General features: G+C 35.2%; 2 protein-coding genes across 4 annotated transcripts; both read right to left on the bottom strand.

The window, feature by feature from the left end:
• Positions 1-420: 420 nt before the first annotated feature.
• Positions 421-5,605, bottom strand: LOC132614801 (uncharacterized). The gene is made up of 4 exons (XM_060329348.1): positions 5,231-5,605; positions 2,273-2,570; positions 1,492-1,542; positions 421-1,087 (listed from the first exon to the last, which is right to left on the bottom strand). Exons 1-4 carry the CDS (start codon positions 5,503-5,505, stop codon positions 677-679), a joined length of 1,035 nt encoding a protein of 344 aa, XP_060185331.1. The 5' UTR covers positions 5,506-5,605; the 3' UTR covers positions 421-676.
• A 1,208-nt stretch (positions 5,606-6,813) lies between these two features.
• Positions 6,814-16,444, bottom strand: LOC132614744 (protein DECREASED SIZE EXCLUSION LIMIT 1). Of its 3 annotated transcripts, XM_060329269.1 has the most exons (15): positions 16,301-16,402; positions 15,743-15,817; positions 15,011-15,122; positions 14,865-14,927; positions 14,316-14,387; positions 14,097-14,153; positions 12,321-12,490; positions 11,190-11,248; positions 11,012-11,102; positions 9,972-10,038; positions 8,886-8,968; positions 8,691-8,782; positions 8,131-8,237; positions 7,584-7,647; positions 6,814-7,431 (listed from the first exon to the last, which is right to left on the bottom strand). In XM_060329269.1, the coding sequence occupies exons 3-15, from the start codon at positions 15,112-15,114 to the stop codon at positions 7,333-7,335; spliced, it is 1,128 nt and encodes a 375-aa protein (XP_060185252.1). In that variant the 5' UTR covers positions 15,115-15,122; positions 15,743-15,817; positions 16,301-16,402; the 3' UTR covers positions 6,814-7,332. The 3 variants fall into 3 exon arrangements, with proteins under 3 accessions (XP_060185252.1, XP_060185251.1, XP_060185250.1); XM_060329268.1 differs by lacking the exon at positions 15,743-15,817 and having other exon boundaries at positions 16,301-16,444; XM_060329267.1 differs by lacking the exons at positions 15,743-15,817; positions 16,301-16,402 and having other exon boundaries at positions 15,011-15,129.
• Between the last annotated feature and the right edge of the window lie 389 nt (positions 16,445-16,833).

Here is a 16,833-nt window from a genome sequence, read left to right as displayed (position 1 = left end):
ACCAAAAAAGAACTAAGCCCGAAAGTTATGGAGCTCACTTATTTTTCAATGGCAGCAACTAGTTTTAAGTTCAATGACAGCCAGCTTTAGTCAATTATTTAAATTGCTTTAGATATGATTCTCTTAACTTCTTTGACAGTACTATTTGTTGTATTACCATTGTTCGACCTCTTCGTTACAAGAGTACGTAATGAAGAATACCTGAATTAATGCAGAAGTAGGGTGCTGAAAGGTAAAGTGTGACACATAATTTTTATACTGATTGGAATTCAATGTGGATCTTAGTCCAGTTCTTTTGGGTTGTAAGGATGTTCTCTATAAGCTCTTGTAATTTGTTCTCGTATAATGGTCTCTAAGTGAAAAGATTTTGAAATCTGAAACACCAAAAAATTATAAACAGAGAACACAGGAAACTCAAGGGACAAGAAAAACCAAAAAATTAACAATTATTATATTCCGAATCCATAATCTCAACGGTACAATAGGTTAGTGCTAAAAACTATAAAGGTTGAAGCCGTCAAGCTTAAATTTTGGATCCGCCTCTGCCTGCACAGACAATGCAGATCACAGTTTGAATCCATATGTGAAGTGTCCACAGCTTTGGGTCATTTGGTGATTATATTTGAATTCACTTTCTTAAAAATCCTTGCTGGTTGAAATAAGACGAGAAAAAGCTTCAAGCAGAGCTTAAAGATTTATGGTTTTCAGGTTGTAACATGTACAAGAATATTCCACCAGCTACTGAAACGTTGAGAGACTCGAATTCTCCCGCCATCGGAATACTCACAAGCTCACTTGCATCCTTAGATTTCTCGGAAAGGCCACCTCCTTCGCTGCCCAAAACCAAACACAAATTCTTATCTGCTAAAGAATCTGCAAAGTCTCGGGTGAGCCCAGAAATTCTGCCCGGGCTTTCATCGTTTGCAGGGTGACCCGCCAGCATCTTCATGTTAAAATGGTTTCTTAGAGTATGCAAATGGGGCCAACCACCGGAGACTAACGTGAGTTGAAAGGAAGCTCCTCGACTAGCTCTAAGCGCCTTATCATTGAATGGATCGCAACAGCCAGGAAGCAGAAAGGCGCCACCCTGTAAAAAGATTGAACCTTTGCTAGTTTCTTTCAGCTTTTCTCAATTCAAATAAATAAAGAGAAATTTACATAATTAGCCGCCCACCAAAATAATAGCCAGCAAATGTACATTTTTTTATACATTACTGTATGATATGCATAAAATATGCATTTTTGGTACATAATAGTGTATATTTTTTTTGTATATTTGGCTAGAGAACGTAATGAATTAAAGTTTGTCGTCTGCGGACAAAAACGTATGATAAATCTGTAACCATAATGAGAATGTGAAAGCACCAACTTGCTTCAGCATATGATGCAGTATAAAAACTAGAAAGTACAAAGAAAATTTGACCGTCAAGGGAATAGCTGAGAAATAAATGATAATATCCCCGAGTATCAAAATTAAAACTATCTTCTTACCCATCCAAATGCCATCGCTGATCTAAGTAATGTGCCAAGATTACCAGGGTCCTGCATCAACCAGTAGTCATTAGTCCAATGATATCTGATATTTTACAATGCCTGCCTAAAAGAGACAGTATCACTAGTTATAGTATTTGATATAGTGATATATTATTCCTTCACTGTATCTAACAGCTACAAAGAATTCTTCTTTCACACAGTAAGGGATCGTTTGGTTGTTGGTTAGACCTATGCAGGCATTAATAATGCAGAAATTAGTTATTCATGTATTAGTTATTCCATCTTTTACCTTGTATAAAATAATACATAAATTGGCTCATACCTAATGAGTACATGTTTTCGTTATGTTGGATTGTAAAATAGTGACCGAACACCGTACTTGGTATGATAAATTCTACACAAAGCAACTAGAAAGCTACCAAATATGGCATTAACTATGCTAGTTTTAATCCATGAATAACTCTTCCTAACCAGCAACCAAACAACCCCTAAGGAAATCAAGACAGCCTTAAGGAAAGCATAATTACCGTCATTTATTGGGTTGTAAAAAAATCTGGTTCTTTAGCACAATTTGTCAATTTCTATTTTTTCTTATCTTGAATTTGAACTAGGTGAAGACAAGGAGAAAAGTTTTCACATTAGTACAGAACAAAAGTTTAAAAAAGAATCAAGTAGCATTCATTCTTGAAATTACAGTCCTAGTTACAGTTGATTCTTCTGAGTAGGAAGAAAAACAAAAGATTTTAAGCTAACAAAGATCAGGGTCTAAATAAATTACCTGGATTCCATCAAGAACTAGAACTCGATGAGCATTTTGGAACCACCTAATGCAGTCTTCTTCTAGAAACTCATCATCAACACTGTGAAATGTTGAGGGAATTTTCATTAATGCAATCATTTCAATAGAATCAATTGACTGTAAACCAGAGAGTTTTTTCATCACCGCTGAACTGATGCGGACAAGGCGAACTAATTGAAGATTTAGGTCTTCGGGTATATGAGCTTCATCAAGCACCAGTAAGCAGTCTAATGTAATAGGTCTCTCTTGTACTCTTTCTTGAAAACTATATATTTCCCTGAGAAAAGTCGCATAGATCGGTTAAATCAGTACCAAGACAACATTGTCTAATCCAAACTAAATCATGAGATTTTCATTCTACTTTGTCAACACTAAAGTTGTCTTCATATGACCTATAGGTCATGCGTTCGAGCCATAGAATCAGCCACTGATGCCTGCATCAGGGGTATACTGCCTACATCGCACCCCCTTGGGGTGCGGCTCTTCCCTGGACACTGCGTGAAGGGGGATACTTTGTGCATTGGGCTGCCCCTTTTTTTGAGGCAAGTTACACATTTGGCTGGTCGGCCGAAAATAATTACATTCGCTAGCCAAATGCACAAAAAATATACATTATTATGTACAAAAAAATGTATATTTATGTATATTATATATTAATATACAAAAAATATACATTTGTTGGCTATTATTTTGGTGGGCGGCTACTTCTGTCAATCTCTCTTCTCTTTTTCCTTTTCATCTTTTTTGGGGGAGGAGGGGCGGGTGGGGGGTGGGGGGGAGGGTGGTCAAACTTTTACAGGAAGACGCTTGCCTCATCAAAGATTAAAACTGTCAAATGACAAACCAAAAGGAATATCTAGAGCCATGTTGCTCCAAATTTTAAATAAGCGGACACAGCTCAGCAGGAAGTTACCCGATCCATATATCATAACTATAGAAGATGAAAATGAGCTTCTTTAACTAAAAGAAACAGAGATAAGGCTGTCCCTTCAAGACCCAATGCTGTCGGCATCCTCTCGTTTTTCCAGTTGATATAAGCACAGACAACTAATAGCTAGAATGATAGTCCATTATAAGCATTCAATTGGAAACGTGAAAAGCACAAGGAAAATCATGATTGCTCCCAAGAGGCAAGTGTTTTGAGATCAGTAACTCTGTCATTTCTCGCTATTGCACTACGTATTTTAATCACTGCGCTATTACTAGCTCAAGTATTTCGATATTCTGCCATGTCAAAAGAAAGTGTTCCCCCATAGTGTTTTTTTTTATTAGCGCCGGGTGTCCGAGTCTCTTTGAGCCCCGACTAATCCCGGGGGTGCACAGGTCCTCGGCAAGGAGTTTCCCATCCTCTCGTTTTTCCAGTTGATATAAGCACAGACAACTAATAGCTGGAATGATAGTCCATTATAAGCATTCAATTGGAAACGTGAAAAGCACAAGGAAAATCATGATTGCTCCCAAGAGGCAAGTGTTTTGAGATCAGTAACTCTGTCATTTCTCGCTATTGCACTACGTATTTTAATCACTGCGCTATTACTAGCTCAAGTATTTCGATATTCTGCCATGTCAAAAGAAAGTGTTCCCCCATAGTGTTTTTTTTTATTAGCGCCGGGTGTCCGAGTCTCTTTGAGCCCCGACTAATCCCGGGGGTGCACAGGTCCTCGGCAAGGAGTTTCCCATCCTCTCGTTTTTCCAGTTGATATAAGCACAGACAACTAATAGCTGGAATGATAGTCCATTATAAGCATTCAATTGGAAACGTGAAAAGCACAAGGAAAATCATGATTGCTCCCAAGAGGCAAGTGTTTTGAGATCAGTAACTCTGTCATTTCTCGCTATTGCACTACGTATTTTAATCACTGCGCTATTACTAGCTCAAGTATTTCGATATTCTGCCATGTCAAAAGAAAGTGTTCCCCCATAGTGTTTTTTTTTATTAGCGCCGGGTGTCCGAGTCTCTTTGAGCCCCGACTAATCCCGGGGGTGCACAGGTCCTCGGCAAGGAGTTTCCCGCAAGTGCACCACGGGTAATTCAGGGTTTCCCCAGCCCGATGGCCCTCAGAAATTGTTTGCACCCAGCGGGTTTCGAACTTGAGACCTTGAAAGGGAGCACCCCAAGGCTCAAGTCAATTGCCACCAAGCCAACCCCTGAGGGTTTTACTAGATTACATATAATTGCTCTTTGGATAATATTTCTTTGCTTACTTACCAAACACTAGAAAATAAAGTAAGAGAACCACTTGCCATCCAAGAAAATATTTTCTAGGAAACTTTTTCCTTCATACCAAACACACCCTAAATCAGATGAAATAATCCAAACCAAAAGACAAAGAGCCCCTCAATTGTTTCCAAAATTGAAAAATGCTTACTCAAATTCAAAGCTTAAAGAACATAAAATAGTATTCCTCTAGGATATCTAAATGATAAAAAGAGATATTAGTCATCAAAATTTTCACATTTTTAAGTGTCTTACTTTCCTTTTTGTTCTGTTCCAAAAAGACTATCTTTTTCTATAGGCATAATACATAAATAGATCCTCAAACTTGGCCTCAGCTGGCAAGTATGCCCTCCAACTTTGGGTGTGCACAAGTAGACACCTCAACTTATCTCTACTTTGTCAATTGAACACTCCAACTTACAAAATGATCATCTAGACACCTAAAATTTAATGTGACATGTCACATCGGCATACTTGCTACGTGAGGCCAAGTTTGAGGGCATGTTTATGTATTATGCCTTTTCTATATTTAGTAAGTTGATAATTCAACACTAACAAGTTAACAATCAAAAGATTCAAAGATATTTTAGTACATTATATATATTTTAATTTAGGACCACAAGATTCAAGATTTCTCTTTATTGTTAAAACGTCGTGTCTAGTCAAACCAAGACACTTAAATTAGGACGGAGGAGGGAATACTAAAAAACCAAAGTTACCTAATAGGGGTAGAACCGACAACAAGAACAGAAGCATGAGAGTGGCGATAAGAAGAGCTTTGACGAAGTTTAAGGCAGTGTTTGATAAAAGGGTTTGAAGTACTAGTTATGGAATTCACATGAAAAGGTAAAGATTCAATTTTTTGAGAGATATGAGTTGTAGAATTTGGTTTTGAGCTAAATGGTTGAATTTTGGTTGTGGGTCTTAAAGTTTGTGGGAAATATATATGGGAAGGAGATATCCACTGAGTGTTCATGGTAATGGAAATTTGCATTCTTGATTTACTACTTCATTTGCTTATAAGTGAGTACTCTCACAATATCTATTTAGAATGTTCCTTTTTTCGTTTTTTTTTTTTTTTTTTTTCTCTTTTTCGAAAATTACAGTAAAACTAAATATTTTTCACTTTATTTGGAATTTTGAAGTTGGAGTTGAAGATGGAGTTGTGTTTAGTTATAGTTTTTTCAAAGAATATTTGTTTGTTTGAATATGCTGAAAGTGAAAACAGGTTTTTGGTGTTTTTCAAATTTCAAATACAACTTCAAGTTGCGTTTGAAATTTCCATGGCCAAACATTGATTTTATTTTCCAAATAAAGTAAAAATATTTTTCGAAAAAAAGTGAAAATTCTTATAGACGAACGGGTCCTTACATTATGGCTTTTATTAAAAAAATAAAAAATAAAATTGCGGTGGGGGATTACACGGAATCGAACCCTCACCGACTAAGTAAAAGTTCATGTAGCCTACAACTGAGCTACCGAGATTTCCTTATATTAAGGTTTAATATTGCTGTTGATCCTTTTTTGTTGCAGAAAACCAAAAAAAAAAGATTATTTTATTTGCAACTTATGGATAGTTTAGATTAAGATCTAAGAATTTCTTTTGAGTAATTTGATAATTTTATGAGAATATGTTAGATCAGTTTAAAATTTTATAAATTATTATCACCGTTAAACGACAATTTGATGTTTTTAATGGTAAGATTGAGAAATATATATAAGTAAACATTGACTCGAGTCTAACGTTATCCGAAAGGGTAATTTTTAAAGGATTATATTTTTATCAACTTCTAGAGGTAGGGATAAAATTTAAATAGGAACCTAAAAAGGATATTGGCATAAATCACCGTGTAAATAATCCATTTTAAGTGCGTAAACATTCCGTGCAAGTAAATTTTTATCATTCCAAATCTTATGAATTACGTAAGCCAAAGGTTATCAACATCAATTTTTGTACAAATGCGGAAAATTATGTGATTTGAGTATTACAAAGGTGTTACTTTTTTAGCTGGACAAGTTTAGCAATTTCCCCTTTTCATTTTTTCCAATTACTAGCTGATGTTCCAAAATTAACAAATGGCACAAGTGGAGAGTGAAATTGCACAATGTAGTGGGGTTGATGAAACCTTGTTTGTAAGGATGATTTATGAAAGAGGTGACTAAACTTTAACAAGACATAATTTATCTTTGTTCTCAATTCCTTATAATAGTAATTTATGTGCAGTTTGCAACCAAAAGTTAGCTAAGGTATTCCTAACTTGGACTAACTTGCTCTTAGAATTGTTAAAAAGGATATTCAAAATCTTACAATGATATCATAATATTGAAAATATTATCTACTCCATTTTACAGCAGCTACATCGACACCATATTATGAAGATCATTCATACACCACTGAAAAATATTCGTAGAGCAGATTATTATGCTCTCACGAGAGATGTATCGAATATAGAAGAGTGAAAGTTATAAATAAGTACCTTTTCATATCGATCTATGAGCCATAACAATCACGACCCCTACAAGGCTAAAAGCACACATAAAAATTATGTCCAAGAGATAGTTCTAGTCACCTTCTCTTCTTGATGATCAATAATATATATTTCCAGCAACTCCATCTGCTCAACTGGGAACCATGCCTCGTGCAAAAACTTTACACACTGACCCCGTTAGATCTTCTATCCTTTCTGGAAATTCTCCACTACGGTTGAGACAAGTAAATACCGTAGCAGTATTTATATTGCCCATCATGACCGCACTGTTTGTATAGAGGTACATCGTTGTCTAAAGTACTAATTTAGGGGAGATTAACAACTATACAACATCATGTTCTAGGAGGATAAAGTTCCCAAAGAGCAACTGTCGTGTCTTCAGATGCAGAGGCCAATAATTTATTGTCAGCAGAGAATGAAACCGCATTGCACTGCAAAAACATATGGTGCAGGAGTGTCATAGAGAAATTAAGTGGATATATCCAGGATTCATGAAAGTACGGGCAAAAGAATCGAATGAATTCAGTTCGATAATTGTTTAAGGGAAAAGAACAGTCAACAGAAAGAAAAGGGAACTGCATACCGTAGCGTGATGATATTTCAAAATAGCCAAAGGTTTTCCCTTGCGATAATTGTAAATCCTCACCCTGACAATAGAAGATAAGTGAATTAGCTAATGTTAAGAGTGACATTTAAATACATGAGCAACATGCGTAAATACAATGCTAAAAGAACACAAATAAAGCAACAACTTGTAGAATATCTCACAAGCAGCTATCTTAAAGGAATGTGCCAACTGTATTAGTTAAAAAACATCTATACTTCCGAACAAGATCAAAAAAGTGAATTTTCTACTTTGACAAAAAAGGTGTGATGCTTCCAGGAGAGTACATTAAACATTTAACACTGTCTGACCTTAATAAACATAAACACTAGATTCATGTTTCCTTGCGCTTTAAATGAAGATATAACTTTTAATACAAAGATCGCATCATGTTTTCTTTCATTGACAGAATACGATACACATGCTTATAAAAGAATGTTCTTTCATTGACAGAAGGGCATGCAAGGACACCCTAACCAGCCACAATATACAAAATTGACAGTTTGAAAGTCTCTGAGATCCCTACCGCTGATCCCAACCAGCAGTTGCGGCGATTTTCCCGTCTGGGCGGATTGAGGTTCCAGCTATGCCAGGTCTCTCCAAAACAATTTCTTTTCTGATCAAACAAGAACCCTAGTTTACAGAAAAAGTAGAAAAATTACATTCACCGGATTATAGACCTGCAAATAAATAAATAAAATATATAAGAAAGTTTTAGACAAATGAAGCCACCATTTGCAAGGTCCACAACTAATAACTATTAACAGCTGCAAACTGCAGATATATATTTATTAAGTGTGGACAATTTTTTCCTTGGCTTGATTCAGCTACAGATTTAACACAATATCACAAAGGATGATCAGCTTCAAAAGAATGACCAACTTGTTAATGCATGTGGATAATGAAGATCAAACATCAGAATCAAATTTTCCTCAGGGCATTAAGGCATGCACATTTCAAAATCAGTTTCAAATCAGTCATCAACCAAGACGTCTAGTAATAGTATCTTGCTATAAGATGAGTTTATGTGAAAAATACATGCATATCAATAGCATATCTTGCAATTAGAGATTAAGTTGGAGTTACCCTAGAATGGTCCAATGCAAACATCAAAATTTTCTCATCAGCAGCTCCAGAAAGACCACCTTTGCATGATCCATCTATGCATAAACTTAAAACTGTAGGGAGAAGACAAGATGACTTTTATGCCTGTTGTAAGAATGAAAATAGAACTAGGAAAGGTGCATTATGAAGCGTTTTATGTATGGTAGAATAATGTACCTGGTTCTGAATGAAACTTCACTGAAGTCAATGGGACTCCGGGATTACGTAAGTCCCACCAAGCAATGGATCCATCCTCGTACCTGGAGGCATATATATATATATGTATTTGAATCTTGTTTGGTAAGTCAAGCACCAACTGAGGAAATACACGTCTATCATTTTTTTAACAGAAATTCTATCGAAGAAAGAACCCAGTTATGTCACGTCCCTACTCCGTCAGGAGACGAAAAGAGTAGCATGATCACACTTTTAATGTGATGAATAATCATTTTTCAAATGTTGCATAGTAATCTCACTCTGAAAATTTAAATTATCTTGCTATTAAGAACTGAAGATTTTTGTATCATTTTTCATTCCAGTTCACAATTCTTTGGCAACAGGGACAACTCTCTGTACATGATTTATTATAATGAATTGATTGAATATAAAACATTCAATGTGAAAATAAATTTAGAGATAGCAGTTTGCTTTCTGGCTATTTTACAATTTTACTAGTGTTAAGGGCTATTTGGTTCCAATGCACATGATATCCAACAGCTAGTATGGAATACATTCTCTCGGTAATGTTCTGGAGTGCAGTTGTGAATGCTAGTAAAAGAGGAAGTGAGACTGATGGTTTAGGAATCTGAGTCAAACAGCAATATTGTTTTTGGCTGAGAGCAGAAAGAGGCTCTATGAGGGTTTAGATACAAAACCCCAGAAAAAATGAAGTCCAGTGAGTCAGCTCGAAGTGGAAAGAGAATTCCTTAGCTTGCAGGACATGTTAAATTGTTAATTGTAAGTTATATCAACATGTGTGCCCCAGAATCACTTCACATAATGATCAAAGAAGCATGATTATAGCTTTTACCATACAAGCATTTTAAATGCTCCACTGTAGTTTAGAAATTTTTTCTGCAGTCATATCGAGAGGAAGTAAGCATTCAGGGAATTTTGAGTATTGACAATGTTGAAAAATCTACTCCTTATATGTACACAAAAGCAAATACAAGTATACAGGGAAGCACAGTTGAATACGAATGTAAAGACACGTAGATTAAAAAAAATGTAAATTAGGTTATTATTAGAGATATGAGAACACACCCTGCCATAACACTTAGGAGCCCCTGAGATTCAGAAGGTAAAAACGCTTGAACTGCCATGCACATTCCTGCAAGTACTTACTTTATGATGCAAACAGATATTTTAAATCAAATTAAAAGGCGAAACGACAATGAGTATCCTGACGGAGATATAGAAAAACCCAAGCAGATATCATAGTTTTACAAGCCGATACCAAAGTATGTGCTACAAGCTAGAGGAAGAGAAATTGAAATTATATAAATAAGCAAATTAAAGTAAACTCTCAATGAGGTAGTATATCATTGCGTCTTTAAAATTATTTCTACCTCCAACCCTCTCCCAGGTCTTGGAACCGGTAGTTTGGAAGTTCCTATTTGTGGAAAGGACTAGAACTTTTTTTTTTTTGGAGATGGGAAAAGCAGTAGTACATTTTGTTGTACCAACACATTCTTTCTGTAGAAAATCACACGTGGTTGTGCATTTTGTATGTTTAACTTGTACAAGCCCAAAATAAGCTTTCAGAAGATTCAATTTCCTTTTGGAAAATTGTGCCATTCTAAAGTACCCATAGAAGGTGTTCCAAAAGCTACTGAAAGAAAATAGTAGAAGTTTTAGGTGCACCTTAATTTATCTTACTGTTTAAGCACTATTACATGGCTATTTTCATTAATCATGCAAATTGGGATTTGTTAGTATTAGATGTATGCTTCCAAGAAGTAACACCTAAATTTCTATTATTTAATTGCCAAGCCTAGGAAGTCTCCTAATGAAATTATTAATATTGACACTGCTATCTCTACAAGCTCCTACATTGACTATGATCACAATTAGGTGTCACACCCCAGTGGCCTAATATTTTCTAGTACCTTCTCACCGCTACTTTAGATCCACCAGCATCCAGAGATATCACAAGATGGAAATGAAGTAAATAAGATCCTAAAGTTCAACATACCTTCTAAGAAGTAAACTATCATTCAAAGTTAGCCAGAGCACAATAAGATCTCACAGAAGTACAAAACTAGTTTCCAAAAATAGCCTACAAAAGTAAAAAAAAGACAGACCTCTTTGGATCGGAGTCTGATTTGAGAGGCTACCAGAGCTATGAGGCAGCTGTGCAATTCTTTCTGCAGTATTGACATCCCAAATCTCAACCTTTGCACATGGATTGGTTAGAGTTCAGTAAATTCCATAAGAGAAACTCAAGAAAAGATAAAGTATCAGAAATAACCGTCAACCAACCACAGAAGATTGTTCCCCTGCTATAGCAACATATTTTGGTCCTTCACTGAGCTCCTTACCTGAAAATTTCAATATGTTAACAATCTTATTTTTGGTAAAGAATATGTTAACAATCTTATTATATCACTCAAACATTATTAAAGCAATGCAGAAACCAATCAAATCCAGGTAAAAAAGGAGCATACTTTAGTTGACAACCACATCAATATAAAGAAAAGGAGTAGATCAAAGATTTCAAGCAATATATAAGCGCGTGTAAGAAACACTGATCACCGAGTCTTTATATACAACAAAAACCACAACAAACTGTTTTTCTTGAGTATATTGATTCCATTCCTTGATATTAAGTCTTGATCTTATATACAACACGTAAGACCTAACAGTATGGTACTGTATTATGACTGCAAAGGTACTAACTACCAAGAGGCCTTTGCCAAAGCTCCACGTGAAAGACCTTTGACTAAAAGCATTCTTGATGGAAGTTCTGTCATTACAGGGAAATTTGGATGATTTAAGTGTTTGGGAAGCTTTCTTCAGACCTAGTCACCCCATGTTGCCTATAGATGTTACCAAATTTGACACTTCAAATTGGAGAACTTATTATAAACATTTGAGGATTTGATTTTTCTAGAGAAATGACAGTAATAAGTAGCATGTTTTACAGAACAGAAGTATTAGTCTATTTCTTAAGCAAAGGAGGCAAGACTTTCAAAACTGACTTGGAACTTTCACTAATAATATGTAAATCATACCCCAAATCTGAAGGACAAGTCAGCCAGGGTAAAGATGATCTAATTCTGCAACTTTCACTAAGGTTGTATTCAGTTGTTCTCATTATTCAAACTCCGACAGTTTCGGATTAGATGGGGACGCTTTAAAATAAATATAAAATCCAAAACACTTGACCTGGATCTGATATTTTTCCTTTAACACCTATATTGAGAGCATATTGAAGTCAATTCAAATAATCCTTTAATATATCATTTAGTTGACCAAAATTTCACAATCTGTAGTAATCTAGGTGAGTGTGCAATTTAACTCAAATCATTCAAATTCCAGAAGTTACTGACAGAGCTTAATTAAAAATGATGAACTGAAAAGTGAAGAAAAGGCAAGCAAGATATAGAAAACCTTTGGATTTGGTGGAATCAGTGGGTTGATCTCCTTGTTCTTCTCTTTGCATGTCATCAACAATTTCGTTTATCTCCGGATCATCAATCTTCAATGCCTCACTTGGTGACTTTGCAATTGAGAGTTTGCAGAAGTGATAAGCGTTTGTCTTTATTGTAAGCAATGGTGTCCTGTTGAAAACAAACCACGTTCCTAATCATAAGGTAAACGGAGATTGAACACCATCAAAGGGTAAAGAAAGTCAAACTAACATGCCAGCAAATAGTAAGACAACTAGTAAAAGAAAGTACAGGAATGAGTATTGAAAAGATAATGCTGCAACTATTTGTCCAGCAAAGTTGATATGCAAGATCTGCAGCACCTAGAATCCATTGCTTATAACAGAACTGTAATATGATTTAACAGTCGTTGTCATGAATTGAATTAGGATTTTTTTTTTCTTTTTTTGTTGATACAGATTTCGCTAAAAAGATTTTTAAGTCACAAAATGTGATGCGTGATTGTGCAATGTGAAGGCCTAGGAAACTTTGAAACCCTGCAGCACAAGCTACATTTAAGTATAACTTCCTAAAAACAAAATAGTGGACTAAAAATAATGGAAAAAGAAGGAAGTCCACCCCCCTGGCCCACCCACAAAGACAAAAACAAAGAAGAGGAAGAAGTTGAACATGTTTGTCTCACACAATATATAAAACTCTAAGAGCCTGTTTGGATGGGCTTATTATTTTAAGCAGCTTATAAGCTGTTTTACAGCTTATAAGCTGCTTTAGATAAGCTAAGTCAAACGGGCCCAATTAGTTTTTTTTGAGCTTATTTTAAGCACAAAATGACTGTAAGCTGGCCAGCCAAACACTCAAAAAAGCTGAAAACAGCTTATAAGCAACTTATAAGCCAATCCAAACGGGCTCTAAATGTCTTATTCCTGAAGCGACTTTTCATAATAAGCACAATGATCTAGTTGTCAAAAGTTTTGGAATTTCGGCATTTGTCCTTGCATTTCATGCAAATTGATTTTGATTAAAACTGATGCATTGGTTGGGAATACCCTTTCTGCTGATACACTGAGATATTACAAGTCTATTTATTAGTATAAAACCATCAGGTTGCAAAGACTTTTAGATGGTTTTGTAAATAAAGTTTAAAAAAGAAATTGGTAGGAAGTGGTACCGCAAAACTTCCCCATGCTCAGCCCCAAGGGAGAGAACAAGTCTAAACTCTCTAAAAAGCAAAGGTGACTTCCACTACCAATGACATCTTGTTGTATCATGAAAATGTTTTAGATCATAAGAGTCTCCAGTTTTTACATCAACTCTGCTATGATCAGAGATATAAGTCTGACTTTTGGAAGGTTCAGTTTCTTGATACGACTAATATACCAATCTCTGCATAGTCTTGAAATTCAATACGATCATAGTGCGGATGATGTAGGATCTGACACCAAGTCTGGGGTTCCAAATATTTTCTATGCATATGTTTTAACTTACAGAAAGAGAAAGAAAAGGGGGCGTAATGCGTTCAGTTTCTTAGAAGTGATGATGGTAAAGAGGTTGTGATTAACTTTGAAGCAAGAATCCACGGAACAAAATAAGCTATCTTGCATAATCACACCAAATAACGGTTTCGTGTGACCATTCCACAGAACCCCACCACATGCTATGCAAAAAGCAAATGAATCAAGATGCAAACTAATGCGCTCTATGTAAAGTATCCGGTAGTAACTAAACATCAGAAGATACCAATATTTATGTATAATTTAAAATATGTAAACCTGAATACCTGGACAAACCTCCTCCTCCAAAATCCCAACATTTGACAGTACCATCTCTGCCCTGGCTGTGGAAATAGAAAAGTCAAACGTTCAATCAAATTAACCCACCTACCCAGAAGAGGAGAGGGAATAAAAGATCCTCCATTCAAACTCAAAGGCATTGTGACGATATTACTGACTGAAATATCAAATAAATTAACAACGATTAGAAAGAGAGAGAGAGACACCTGATAACTTTGTTATCTCCAAGAACAGGACTTGCAGCAACACATATAACCCCATGTGCTGCACTATGCACCCTGCAGGTAACAATAATCAACTATTAAATTCCAACTGTGTTATGATTCCAAGCATAAATACAGAGTACTACGAGTACACCTCAATCCCAAACTAGTTGGTTAAAAAGAAGTTCCAAGTTCCACAGGTAAGCCTCAATCCCCAACTAATTGGGTTCCGCTAAGAATAAGTTCTCAATACAACAACAACAACAACAACAACTAGGCCACAGTCTTAAACTAATTGGATTGCATAAATTCATAATATAACAGTTACTACGCCTCAATCCGAATTAATCAGAGTGGGCAAAGAATAAATTCAGAAAAAATAATGAAAATCGGGAGCTAGCCAAAACATTACACCGTCCCAATTTATGTGGCCGTGTTTGACTGGGCATGAGTAAAGACTTTTGAAAATTGCGGTCTAAAACAATCCGTAGATTCTTGCGTGAAAAGGAAAGTGTGTCAGATTAAATGGAATAGAGGAATTATAAACTATACCAAGCAGAAGAAACTGTACGATGTTGGACCGTATTCCAAATCCGCAATTCTCCATCAGTAGACCTGAAATGTAACTGAAGTATGTAACTAATCAGCTTGACTAATGATCAATGTAAAAGGCCTTAAATAACAAGAAAATTTCATACCCCGAAAATAATATGCTGTTAGAAGGATGAAAACAAATGTCAGCTACAGAAGCGCGGTGACCTCGTAGCACTGATACCGGGTCTGGCGCTGGTCTTCCACTCATGCCTTGTCCTGCCATTGAACCATTTTGTCAAAAAATAGTTTGGCATAATGCTTAAAACTATTTTAAATATCATTTTAAAAGTTCGTGGGACTAATATCGTGTTCTGGAGCTTAAGCCTTGCTTCATGAAAAGAGAAAACGCCCATCTCTATGCCTATACGTTTTAAATCACTTGGTGTAACTATTATGAAGTTTGATGAGCTAAGCATATTTGAATGTTGTGTTAGTGTATGCACATTATAAGTCTAATCTTTTAAATCATCATTTCACATCATACCTTCTGATTTCTAATACATTGAAGTAAAAGAGAGCATAACACTGTATGTATTTCTCTTAAACGTGTCATCATGATCTGCTTAAGTTGTATTAAAGTCATAAAAATAAATATTGTGCACATGTTTACTGATAAATCACAAACATAAAATAACAAATGTATTATATGATCGTCAGAAATGACCAGCACATATGAAATCAACTCAAATCAGCACATATGCTAGAGCTTGTACAATATGCCACGAGACAAGACAAGACATGACATGACAAGCATTGTTGCACAATAAACAAGGGAGTGCACCAACACAGCAGCAAAACTGCCGCAAGTAACAGCAAAAAGAAAAAAGGATTTTTACACAAATAGCCAGCCGGATTCACTGTTTACTTATCGTAGCCGATATACTACCTCCCTCCGTTTCAATTTGTTTGCCCTGTTTTGATTTGGCACGGAGTTTAAGAAAGTAAAGAAAGACTTTTGAATCGTGTGGTCTTAAATTAAACTAAAAATATATAGAATGTACTAAAATATACTTTAATCTTGTGGTCTTAAACATATTACGTGAAAAGTAAAAATTAAAGAGTTTCCAGAAAAGAAAAAGACATTCTTTTAAACGGACTGAAAAGTAAAAGTAAAACAAGAAAAATTGAAATAGAGCAAGTACATATATTATACAGTCACTCACTATATACCATTATACACATATTATACATGAATTGTGCATATATTATACATCCATTAACTATTTTTAGTATAAGCGGTTGAGTGAGTGGCTATTTAGGTTACTTTTCAACTCCAATTGAGCAAAATCCTTACTTTAAAAATAAAAAAATAAAAAGGGAAAATATAGATATATATAATTCTATATATATACTCAAAAAAACACATATGGCAATAGTTTCATTTATAGAATTACCTGAAGTATGAAGAGTGAGTTTGCAGAGGAATTGGGGAATGGCGATTTCACTGTTATGGTCTAAAGAATTATTATACTCTTTTATATAGTAGGTTTAAAATGGCCCCTTAAGTATTTTTTGAACAGTTTTAGTCCTTTAACTTTGCCAAAAGTGAATCCGATTGGTCCATATCGGATATTAATAATACATTCTTTGATGGTTAAGTTTAACCGGGGCTGTGAAAAAAGAAAATTTAACCAAAACCACCATAAATTTTTGTCAAAAACTACAACTGATAATATAATATAAATTGCACCTCAAAAAACTGCATCAGACTCTTAAATGATACCAAGAATTTCTGCAACAATTATATTTTCAAATGCCAGTTCACATTAAATATTTTCTATTTTTATAATTTCGGTTAAATTTAATAATTAAAATTGATAAATGTTTAATGGACACTGAAAGTGCTCATTTTTGACAAATTTAAAGAACTAAAACTGCTCATGTGATACTTAAAGGACTATAAACTTCGTGCTCACCACTAGTTAAT

This window comes from Lycium barbarum, chromosome 10 (genome assembly GCF_019175385.1).
Source record: "Lycium barbarum isolate Lr01 chromosome 10, ASM1917538v2, whole genome shotgun sequence".
NCBI lineage: Eukaryota > Viridiplantae > Streptophyta > Magnoliopsida > Solanales > Solanaceae > Lycium > Lycium barbarum.
Note: the sequence above shows the minus strand (reverse complement) of the source record. Positions and strands in the feature narration are given on the sequence as shown.